This window comes from Cynocephalus volans, chromosome 6 (genome assembly GCF_027409185.1).
Source record: "Cynocephalus volans isolate mCynVol1 chromosome 6, mCynVol1.pri, whole genome shotgun sequence".
In the NCBI taxonomy this organism is placed as follows: domain Eukaryota; kingdom Metazoa; phylum Chordata; class Mammalia; order Dermoptera; family Cynocephalidae; genus Cynocephalus; species Cynocephalus volans.
In genome coordinates, this window is record NC_084465.1 from 65,870,022 (window position 1) to 65,882,862 (window position 12,841).

General features: G+C 37.5%; 1 protein-coding gene across 4 annotated transcripts in view; it reads left to right on the plus strand.

Moving 5' to 3' along the window:
- The window catches only part of ANKIB1 (ankyrin repeat and IBR domain containing 1), a 160,535-nt gene that overhangs the window by 104,524 nt on the left and 43,170 nt on the right, over positions 1–12,841 (plus strand). For all 4 annotated transcript variants that reach the window (XM_063100255.1, XM_063100254.1, XM_063100256.1 and 1 more), the window contains exons 6-7: positions 7,014–7,222; positions 8,426–8,514. In XM_063100255.1, the coding sequence (XP_062956325.1) occupies positions 7,014–7,222; positions 8,426–8,514 (298 nt within the window). The remainder of the gene's footprint in view (positions 1–7,013; positions 7,223–8,425; positions 8,515–12,841) is intronic.

A 12,841-nucleotide genomic window follows, 5' to 3' on the forward strand; every position in this document is an offset into this window, starting at 1 on the left:
TTCAGCTTTTCCCCATTCAGGATGATATTGGCAGTGGGTTTGGCATATATGGCTTTAATTATGTTGAGATACTTTCCCTCTATACCTAACTTATAGAGGGTCTTTGTCATGAATGAGTGCTGAACTTTATCAAATGCTTTTTCAGCATCTATAGAGATGATCATATGGTCCTTGTGTTTGAGTTTATTAATATGGTGTATCACATTTATTGATTTGCGTATGTTGAACCAACCTTGCATCCCTGGGATGAATCCCACTTGATCATGGTGAATAATTTTACGTATGTGTTGCTGTATTCTGTTTGCTAGTATTTTAGTGAGGATTTTTGCATCTATATTCATCAAGGATATCGGCCTGTAGTTTTCTTTTTTGGTTATATTTTTACCTGGGTTTGGTATCAGGATGATGTTTGTTTCATAGAATGAGTTTGGGAGATTTGCGTCCGTTTCAATCTTTTGGAATAGTTTGTAAAGAATCAGTGTCAATTCCTCTTTGAATATTTGGTAAAATTCTGCTGCGAATCCATCTGGTCCTGGGCTTTTCTTTGTTGGGAGCCTTCTGATAACAGCTTCAATCTCCTTTATTGTTATTGGTCTGTTCAGATTTTCTACATCTTCATGGTTCAGTTTTGGGAGCTTGTGTGTGTCCAGAAATTTATCCATTTCCTCCAGATTTTCAAACTTGTTGGCGTATAGTTGTTTATAGTAGTCTCGAATGATTCCTTGTATTTCAGATGAATCAGTTGTAATATCGCCTTTTTCATTTTTAATTTTTGTTATTTGAGACTTCTCTCTTCTTCTTTTTGTTAGCCATGCTAATGGTTTGTTAATTTTATTTATCTTTTCAAAAAACCAACTTTTTGATTCATTGATCTTTTGAATTGTTTTTTGGGTTTCAATTTCATTCAGTTCTGCTCTGATCTTAATGATTTCTTTCCGTCTGCTAACTTTAGGTTTGGATTGTTCTTGTTTTTCTAGTTCTTTAAGGTGAAGTGTTAGGTTGTTCACTTGCCATCTTTCCATTCTTCTGAGGTGAGCACTTAATGCAATAAATTTCCCCCTTAATACTGCTTTTGCAGTATCCCACAGGTTCGGGTATGATGTATCATTGTTTTCATTAGTTTCAATAAATTTTTTGATTTCCTGCTTGATTTCTTCTTTGACCCATATGTCATTAAGTAGAATGCTGTTTAATTTCCATGTGTTTGTATAGTTTCCAGAGTTTCGTTTGTTCTTGATTTCTAGTTTTAATCCATTATGATCTGAGAAAATACATGGGATAATTCCAATTTTATTGAATTTATTGAGACTTGATTTGTGACCTAATATGTGGTCTATCCTGGAGAATGATCCATGTGCTGATGAGAAGAATGAATATTCTGAGGTTGTTGGATGGAATGTTCTGTAGATATCTGCCAATTCCAATTGGTCTAGAGTCTTGTTTAGATGTTGTGTTTCTCTACTGATTCTTTGCCTAGATGATCTGTCTAATATTGACAGTGGGATGTTCAGGTCCCCTGCTATTATGGTATTAGTGTCTATTTCCTTCTTTAGGTCTAATAGAGTTTGTTTTATAAATCTGGCTGCTCCAACATTGGGTGCGTACATATTTATGATTGTTATGTCTTCTTGATGGATCAGTCCTTTTATCATTAAGTAGTGTCCCTCATTGACTCTTTTTATGGTTTTTAGTTTAAAGTCTATTTTGTCAGATATAAGAATAGCTTCTCCAGCTCGTTTTTCTTTTCTGTTTGCATGGTAAATCTTTTCCCATCCTTTCACTCTTAGTCTATGTGAATCTTTATGGGTGAGGTGGGTCTCTTGTAAGCAGCATATAGTTGGGTCCTCCTTTTTGATCCAGTCAGCCAGTCTGTGTCTTTTGATTGGGGAATTTAAACCTTTCACATTAAGAGTTGTTATTGAAAGGTGTTGATTTATTCCTAGCATTTTATTGGTTGTTTGGTTGTCTTAGGTGTCTTTTGTTCCTTGCTTTCTGATTTACTGTTTGTTTTCTGTTTTTGTTGGTTCCTTAGGTTGTAGATAGCATTTTTGTTTGATTGTTTTCTCTTCATGAATGCCATTTTTATTATACTAGTGGGTTTTGATTTTTCTTGGGTTTTTATGGCAGTGGTGGTTATTTTTCAGGAACCAAACCCAGTACTCCCTTGAGGATTTCTTGTAAGGGTGGTCGTGTGGTGGTGAACTCCTGCAGTTTTTGTTTGTCTGAGAAATATACTATTTGCCCTTCATTTCAGAAGGATAGCCTTGCAGGGTAGAGTATTCTTGGCTGGCAATCTTTGTCTTTTAGTATTTTGAATATATCATCCCATTCCTTTCTAGCTTTTAGGGTTTGTGATGAAAAGTCTGATGTTAGCCTGATTGGGGCTCCCTTATAGGTGATTTGACACTTCTCTCTTACAGCTTTTAAGATTCTCTCTTTTCTCTGAGTTTTGCTAATTTGACTATAACATGTCTTGGAGAAGGCCTTTTTGGGTTGAATACGTTTGGAGATCATTGAGCTTCCTGGATCTGAAGATCTGTGATTTTTCCTATACCTGGGAAGTTTAATGCCACTATTTTGTGGAATATGTTTTCAATGGAATCTCCATTTTCCTCCCCTTCTGGAATACCCATGACTCGGATATTTGAGCGCTTAAGGTTGTCTGATATCTCTCTCAGATTTTCTTCAATGTCTTTGATTCTTTTTTCTTTCTTTTTGTCTGCTTGTGTTATTTCAAACAGCCCATCTTCAAGTTCAGAGGTTCTCTCTTCAACTTTGACAAGCCTGCTGGTTAAACTCTCCGTTGCGTTTTTTATTTCGCTGAATAACTTCTTCAGTTCAGCAAGGTCTGGTACATTTTTTTTCAGGACATTGATTTCCTTGTACATTTCCTCTTTCAGGTCCTGTATACTTTTCCTCATTTCATCATGATGTCTAACTGAGTTTTCTTGTATCTCATTCAGTTTCCTTAGAATTATCACTCGAAATTCCTTGTCAGTCATTTCAAGGGCTTCTTGTTCTATAGGATCTAGAGTTTGAAATTTATTAACTTTTGTTGGTGTACTTTCTTGATTTTTTGTATTTCTGGTATCTTTTTTTTGATGTTTATTCATTGTGGCGGGGGGTATCACAGTCCACTGGTTTGAGACTATTGACTGACTAAGATGTTGCTGTGGTTGCCAATTTGGTTTGGCTACCTCCGTGACTGCTCAGTTGGCCTTTAGTGCCTTGTGTGTGTCTTGGGCCTTGGGTCTTGGGCCTCTCCGGTGAGCCAGCTTTCTGGTCAGCCTGGACTCTGCTGGGCTGCTGGATCACGTACCACAGGGTGTGTGATCTCTGTTGAGCTTTCACTTCCCGTGCTGGACTTCTCCCTGTTCCGTGTGCTCTGGCCCGGGCTGTTGGATCGTGCAGTGGCGACCCCACAGGGTGTGTGGTTTCTGTCGAGTCTCCGCCTCCCTGATCGCACGTCTCCCCACTCTGTGCGCACTGGGCTGGGCTGGGACGTGTCTTCTGCAACCTTCGTCTATCAGCTGGGCCTTCAAGACCCTGCTCGGCACTGCCTCGCCCAGGAAGTCTACCAGGTTTCTGCTAGGCACAGACGACCGGTCGCTCTGGGTGCCTTTGTAGCACTGTGTAGATCTTTCTCGGTACTTATCACCTTCCTCCTGGTATTGCGGTTATTTGTGTACTTGTCTTATCTCCCACACCAGAGCGTGAGCTCCTCGGGGGAGGAGCCCGCAGCACACGGTTTACCTTTGTATCCCCCCGGCATGGACCGAGTCTAGTGCCTGCCTGCAGTCAGCTCTCCGGCAGGTTCAAGCAGACTTGGGAACTCTCCTACCACACTATTCCCAACCAGAAATTGGTTAGGCGTTTTTCCGAACTGGTGGCTGCAGAGATGGTATCTGCCTCCCAGTAACAGGAAGTTTAACAGGGGCCGGAGTCCAGGTTGTGGTGGAGTGACAGTCGGCCCCGCCCGTACTTCCTTGCCCTCCCAACACTGGCCGGGACGCCCCACGCCACCAGCCCCACCAGAAAACTGCGGAGGCAGTGGGAAGGGAGGCCAGCCCACAGGCCCCGGGAAGCCCCACGCTGGGGCAAGCAAGTGGGAAGGCTCAGTGAGGAGCCGAGTAGGGCTGGACCTGCCACCACCTGGGAAAATGGAGGCAGCCCCAAGGCAGTGAGTGGCCCGGTGATGCAGGCAGAAGCCAGGTGGGCGTCAGCCCCCCGAGCAGGGCCGGGCCAGGGGTCACTCACAGGGCTGTGCCAGGTCGGGCGCTCACTCTCTGCCTCTGGTTTGTCGCCTTCCCCGTTCTCAGCCGCCGCTGCCTCGGGCTGCTCGCTCGTCCTGCGGCGCGGCTCGGGCGCTCCCAGGAATCTTCTTTTATGCTGGCCTGAAACCTCTAATCATGAACAGGGGCAGCTGGCCGCCTTCAGTGCGGCCCCGGCCTCTGGGATCCTGTCTGCATCCACAGCAGCCCTGGCGCCGTGTTCCCTGTTTAGAGACTCGCTTTTGCAGCTACGGAACAGTTCTTTTCCTGCTCCATTCTTCAAAGCTGTTGCCTGTAAATGAGGCAGCCTCTCCTGCCGACGGCAAAGTGACAGTCAGCCCCTACGACCGGCCACCAGCAGCGGTCCTCCCTTAAGAGATGGCAAGAGGAAGGTCCACAAGTTTCCCGGCTGCCTGAGGCCCAGTGGCTGCCTTTTCCACCTCAGCTACTCCGCGCCAACCGCCGCGGCCACCGCCATCTTGAAACCAGTCCCATTAGTAAAGATTTTTTAGCCTAGATAAACTGATTGCCCCCTGGGCACAATTTTTATTCTTTAATGCTGTTTGTTTATGATTCCTCACCAAAATCCTCTAGCTAAAGCCCTCATTTCTGGTGCTTGTATTAGAACTCCCAAACTATGAGTCACATACCTTAAAGTCACCAAGAGTAGTTTGAAATAGCTAGTTTGAATATTACTGAAATACAGTAATAGCTAATCGTAGCCTACATTTGCTGATATCACCATCTTCCAGACACTATTTTGAGCGTATTACATATGTTACTTCAATTAATTCTCATGAAACCTATAGAGTACATAGTAATTATAACCAAGTGACAGATAAGAAACTGAGACAAGGAGGTTAAGTAATTTGCACATTACACTCTTATGAAGTCAGTGACATTTTGTGAAAATGCACATGGCAGATTAATTTTGCCTAATAAACCGCAAGTCTCTATAGCTGCTAAAAAATAATCAAGGATATCTTCCCATATCTTCATCCCAGTCAGTATCACATTTTTAAATATCTGCCCACCAGTTTTAAGAAACCATCATGATATTGGCATCATAACAAAAAGTAGTTAGGTAAAAAAATTATTTTTATGATCAAGTCCGGGGGGAGAAAACATTTATTTATTACTCCCATCTCTAGTAATCCTCCCATAAATGTTTATTCAAATGAAGGATTGCTTTTGTATATTAAAATGCCTTTTTACTGATAAAATTAGTAGATTTGTCTAATTTTATTCTATACATTTTAGAAGCAAAAGTCAACTGTTTGTTAGAAATGTGTCTGTTTTATATGTACATATAAATTTGTCATACAGGTAGGAAATTTGGGTTTGTAGTGCAACATTTGAAATATGCAGAATTTAGACTGACAATCAGCAGTACCACAGGAAAGTGAAATATTGCATACAGGCTATGATCTTTGTAACTAATGATTTATCAGAATGCTGAGGTCCATTTAACGACATTTCCTTGAAAGCACTAAGTGTGGTTTTTTTCAGTTGTTAGATTTTTCTTCCCCTTTGTAATCTGACCCCTATTTTCAATCTTATTTTTCATCTCCCCAAACCACAACATCCTGTACTGCAACTTTACAGAACCATTTAACGTTGTGTTATACTTCTGTACCTTTGTATGTGTGGTTTCCTCAGCTGGAGATAGAATCCCTCTATCTTCATTGCATGAGTAAGTCATACTTAAACCGCCAAATACATTGGCTTAATGTGGTTGAAAAAAATCTTGTATAGAAAATTTCCACAGCTATTTATATTTGAGCTATAAAATTACACAGAATAGGAATAATTTACCCTTTAATACTCTTAAGAAATAGTATGTGATAGTAGAAAGAACACGGACTTTGGAATCACAGAACTTGGTCTCAAATCTCTATCTGTGTGAGCGTGGGCACATTATATAAATTCCCTGAGTGTTGGTTTCTTCACCTAAATAGTGATTGAAAAGTTTGCTGGGAGGAATAAATGATATAATGTGTGTAAAACACCTAGCAAAATAATTGTATATATTAGTTTGTTGCTTTTAAATCATTAGATTTTTATGGCTCTGGACTTTATGCTTTATATAGCATACATGCTTCACGAAGCCAATTTAAAAGTGCTCCAAGTACGAAGATAATCATTTTGAGTTAAGCCAGGTTTGAGCTCATACAGAATTTATACCTAATTCACTAAAACTTTGTTTATAACCCTAATCCCTTTCAAAGGTCCTTCTGCTTTCAAACTGTTTATGAAATGATTTTTAGGACCTGTTGTTGGCATTTTGACATGCTTATAGTGAACTATGATTATTTTACAACTTGACAACAGTGAGGCTGATTGCAAAATTATATTACTCATTAAAGAGTAAAGAGGTTAATTAAACGTACACCATCAAAAATTTAGTAAATTCCAAAAGTGATGTGTGAGTCACCTGTTTTGATTATTAGTAAAAGTTTACTGGGAATTTTGACTATATTATTAGATGGGCCGGCCCGTGGCTCACTCGGGAGAGTGTGGTGCTGATAACACCAAGGCCCCGGGTTCGGATCCCATATAGGGATGGCCTGTTCACTCACTGGCTGAGCGTGGTGCTGACTATATTATTAGATACCTTTTTTCCCCTTAGATAACCTATATATTTTTAATCTATTCTTATTGGTTCTTTTGTTATTATGTGGCTTTTAAAACATTGCCATATTTTCTGGTTTTTGAGAGATATCCATTCCATTTTTCTTAAAGACTGGGACAGGGAGAAATTACTTGAAGCTTGGATGTCCAACCCAGAGAACTGCTGCCAACGATCAGGTGTTCAAATGCCAACTCCACCACCAACTGGGTATAATGCCTGGGACACACTCCCTTCTCCAAGAACTCCAAGGACTACACGCTCTTCTGTCACCTCTCCAGATGAAATCAGTTTATCTCCTGGCGATTTAGAAACCAGTTTGGTATGGTTTGGTGTTCAGTGTACTTCCCATTGCTTTTGGTTTTAGTCTTTTTACTTTTTAATTATTTAATATTGTTCCATGGAGCATGTAGTTGTGTTCTTATAATGGAATCCTACACCCTTCTTCCAGGGTTCAGTTATTTTCATGCTTAGTAAATAAATATTTTTGTGATCTCTGAGCTACAGATTGAAAAGCAAAAGATTTTCTTTTCTCACTCCAAAAAAGAAAACATAAGTGAGTTTGGGGAAACTTAAAAGTTCCAGTTGCTTAAAGTTTTAAACACAACATACTGAAATACTAAAAGTTGAGTTTGCTATTGGCACTTTAAAGCAGAAATACAAAAACATTTTTTATAATTTCTTACATGCTACTAATTTTTAAATATTTACAATATATTAATAATTATGTATTTGTTTCAATAAAGCTTCTCGAGTTGTCATCTAGATGCATTTTCTTAATGTTTCCTTTTTTTATTAAGCAACAGTATTACCATTGTCAGCATTTTTAACTAGCATACCGTTGGTGTGCTGTTATAGGAAATTTTTATGTTTTTTGAATGATTGTCACTCAAAATATGTGATAAATATGAAAGCGCTTCTCATTTCATCTAGGCCTTTTTGGAAAACAGAATCCTACTTCTGTAATTCACATGGGTAACTTTATAAAGTTTGCTTCTAGGAGTCATTATTTAGAAGATACATAGTTTTGTAGCAAAGTTCTCTGGGTAGAAAGCCTTAAATTGCTACTCTGAATATCCTGAGTTGCTGTATTAAAAGCACAAAGTTACTCTGTATTTTGTAGATTTTCCAGGGTAAGTGTAGGGTGAAGGACATGATACTGAAATGGTTATTTTGCAACATGCAATTTGATCTTGACTGGAATAGATTGTAATGGTTTTTTCTTGTACTTCCTTTTCCAAATGCACAGTTGCTGATTAATATGTAAATTAGGAATTCAAGAGTTTGACTTTTACATTAATACATTTAAATCCCACAGTAGTTTATAATGAGGTAGTTATGATATTCGTTACTCAAAGAAAGGTAGGCACCCTAACTGTAACTGCACTTATAATTCTTAAAACACAGTTGATAAAGCATGTAATTAACATATATTGTTTTTGCATTAAACTGGTGAACAAAATGAATGTATTATTCTGTCTCTGATGTATGACTGTGTTAAATCATTGTTCTTCTTCATCTCCAGTGTGACATTTGTATGTGCAGTATTTCTGTATTTGAAGACCCAGTGGATATGCCCTGTGGACATGACTTTTGTAGAGGATGTTGGGAGTCGTGAGTATATGAGCAGCTTAGCATCTCTTACTGCATGATAGCACTCTGATTTGGTAATAAAATTGTTTGCTTTCAATATTTAATGATATGGATTATGTTGGTTTCAGAGTTACACTGAAATGTATTACACTTTACTATTAAGGGATGAATATTTCTGTATTTCTTATTTTGACATCTTCCCAACTACTTTAATTAATGCTGTTTAGTTTAATGTAATACTTTTGAGAACAAAGCACATACATATAAATAATTTCTCTTAGTATTTTCATTTATATTACATCTAATATAAATTTCATTCAAGCCTACACCTAAATATAAAGAATCAGTTTCTGTCTTATATCCTGAGAATTTTAAGTATTTGTTTTTGTGCTTTTTCTGAATTTTTGTAACAAGCAAATAGCCTTGAAAATCTGTAAGAATATGTATGTTTAAAATTCCTTTTTAGGGCCGGCCCGTGGCTCTCTCGGGAGAGTGCGGTGTTGAGAATACCAAGGCCCCGGGTTCAGATCCCATATAGGGATGGCCGGTTGGCTCGCTGGCTGAGCGTGGTGCTGACAACACCAAGTCAAGGGTTAAGATCCCCTTACCGGTCATCTTTTTTAAAAAAAATAATAATAAAATAAAATAGAATTCCTTTTTAGTTAATTCAGTTAACTAAATATCTCTACTAGACATAGTTAGGTATATATTATAAATAGTAATTTTATTTTGCTTCTCATGTTTATCTCTATTCTCCTTCCCATTACTTTGCCAAGATTTATACTTTCTCACCATCCATTAAATTTGCTCTTTGTTGTGCTTTTCAAGAGAGGTTTATAAACAAATGAAGAAAATCAATATAATGAGCAATACAATATCATGTTATTTCTAGAGACACACAAAGCCACCTGAGAGAAGCATGTCATTAGTATTTAAGGAAATCTTAAAAATCACAAGTTTTCAAACTATTTTTTTCATAGAGTACTGGGTACCAAGTATAGGGAGCTGGGGAGTACCGTGGGGTTGAGAGAGCAAGAGCCTCAGCAAATTTTCTGTTTTCTGTTGTTTTTTTTTTCTAACAGTTTTGTTGGGGTACAATAGACATACATCAAATCACACATTTAAAATAAATAATTTGATAAGCTTTGACATATGTATACACCCATGAAACCATCACCACAATCAAGATAATAAATATATCCATCATCCCCAAAAGTTTCTCCATTTCCCCTTGTACCCCTCTTGCCCTTCTCTTTCTGCCTCCCTCTTATCCTCTCACACCACCCACTCTCCCTTTCCAATCTGTAGGAAAGCACCGATCTATCATTCCAATTTCAATTTGAGAGTATTTTCTTTATCTGTTTTCTAAATTGGAGTATGAGGCAAGATTTCATTTGGAGAGGGAAAAAAATTACTACTTTTTAAAAAGTCTGAATAAATAAAATTATCTGGTTGTTCTTTCATAAAACATAAATTCTGCGTCTAATTAGATAGGATCAAATCAGTACAGCTGATTCAGGTTAGCTAATTGGCAAGGGTTAGTGCTCACAATCCAAAGGGATCCTTGGCCCAGTACTGGACGCAGAAAATCTTCCCCAGGTACAGTACTTTATTTAGCTCAAAATTGTTTACTGTATTATAGGAAATATTACTTGGGTTCTACCAAGTTTGCAGCTGTTGGCCCTGGTTGGTATGTGAAACCTGAGCCCCCAAGGGATTTACTGGAATTTTTTTGAACATTCTTGACCTTCCTCACCTAACTCATATCATAAGAACCATCTCCCGTACTCATTACAGACTAGCAATGAGAAGATAATGGTAAAATTTAAATATGAAAGATCTAATTATTGTTTTCCTTCTTTCCTCCCCACCCCTGCCAGTTCTTGTCAGATCAAGCCCAGTAAAACAAGTTCCATGTTGGGTGATTCATGTTGATAAAATCATTTTTTTAATTAATTAGAGTCTTTTCTTAGGCATAGAGAAGAGAAACTCCTGCCTAAAAAACAAGGAAGAGTTTTTCAAAGTCCTCAGATTGAAAGCTCCTCAGTCTGTCTTATTCTTCCCAATCTCCCTTATCTAATCAGTCCAGCCAGATGCTTTGAAGCATCTATGCCAAGATCTTAAATGAAAGGGAATTATTATGTTCTACCCAGACTAGAATATCCTTCCTAATTTTGAGGATAAGAGCTCAGGTTCTAGATAAAATAGGCTGCCGAGTTGTGAATTTAAACTCTGCTGTTTATTAGTTGTTGATTTAGGTAAGTGGTAACCTGCCTGTGCCTCAGTTTCCTAATCTATAAAATGATGTTAATGGTAAGTACTTCATAGGATTTTTGTCAGTTTATTAAATGACTTAATACGTGTAAAGTGCTGAGAACAGGGCCTGGCACATAATCCCTCAATAAATGTTACTTATTGTCATCTTCCTAAGCATTGTAGTAAGCAAAGAGAGACTATCTATATCATCTGTGAAGCTGACTTAGAAGATAAAATATGTAGGTGAAGTTTACCCCAGATTTATATCTTTTTTTGACATTCATCAACTCCATGTTCTGCTCATAAATTAAGTATAAAATTGTATCTTGATGTGAATTAATAACATGGCTATCAGAGAACTGATTCTATCTTCAGTGAGATCTTCTCAGTTCTGCCTTTTAATTCCCCAGAGATAATTTAATATGCTCTGATGTGTTAGAATACATAAAATTCAAAACATCATAATATAGTAACTATGTCTAAGCAAACTGTGCTCTTTGGCAGGGACTATAAGTATTAAAATAAACTGTATCCAGCTTTCCAGGCAAAGCTAAAAAGAAGAGATTCCTGTTAGCAATTCTGTAACTTTTAGACTAAGACCCCTTTACACTCTTATAAATTGTTGAGGACTTTAAAGAACTTTTATTTGTATGGGTTATACGTATCCATATGTACTATATTAAAAATTAACACTGAAAAAAATTTAGTATTCATTAAAAGTAATAAACCCATTATATCTTAACATAGTAACATTTACTGTGAACAATAACTATATCAAAAAAAAATTTAGTGACAAGAGTGCTATTGTTTTATATTTTCTCAAATCTGTTTAATATCTAGCTTAGTGGAAGACAGTTGTATTTTCATGTCAGCTTCTGCATTCAGTCTGTTAAACAATATTGTTTTGGTTGACATATATAAAGAAAATCTGGCCTCACAAAATGTGTAGATGGAAATGAGGGAAATATATTAATAGCCTGTTCAGATAATTGTGGATACTCTGATACACATCAGTACTCAACAATTGATAGTTTTTTAATGGCTAGTTGCAGTATATAATCTGAAATATCGATGGACTTTTTGTATTCTATTACATTAAAAAACATTGGTCTAGCACTTTGAATAGATCTTTTACCCATATATGGTTTTATAATATCATTCACTGATAATTTGGGAAATATTGGTTCCCTGAGTTCTGCAGATCTTCCAATGTTGACATATTTCCCTACAGGTAAATATAGTGAAAAATCACATTAGTTAATCTCACCACCAGTCTCATCAGAAAAGTCTCTGTGTATTGGGAAGCTGTTAAGGTCTTGATAACAGATAAAAGTTTTTCAAAATTCTAATTTTTACTTAAAGGCTTTAATTTTTTTATTGACAACAAATACTGTCAGGGTTTTTTGTTGTTGTTGTTGAAACGACAGGCTCATTTAATTCATTTGAAAATAATGTCTGCCACATACCCGTATCTGAATAATCATTGTAGTCATTTTTTTAAGTGAAAATAGTGTTTAATGAAAAAAGCAGGTTTGTCTGTTAGCAACTTTGAACAATCCCCTAAGAGCTTTTCCTTGAGACAACAATCATGTTTTGGTATGCAGCAGAAGTTAATTATGCTTACTTCCCATTTCTATGCACACAATACCCAAAAGATGTATGCTGAAGGGTCAAGATTTAACAAAATTAATCATTCTTAGTACTCCATCAAGAACGTTTTTAAACAAAACTTTTTTTTTTTTAACTGCAAGTGTGGGGCAGTGATGAATGCAGAGACTAATACTAGTCCTGTTTTAGTGCCCACTGCTATGATTTGTGCTAAGACACCAAGCAGTTTTAACCATAAAGCAAATAGTCTTCATACCATTAGGAAAATAGTTTTAATTGCATAACCCCCCTGATAGGTGTCAGAAACCCCCACAGCTCTACAGATCATATTTTGAGAACTACTACTCTACAGCATTTCAAGAGTGCCTCATCCATCCTTACTTCTTCCAAAATGTTTTGCCGGACATCCAGAGTCATACAAAAAAAAATGTAACTGGGAACTGAGGTGCTGAAAGCCCTTCTCTTGGATGTATCAGAGTTTTGT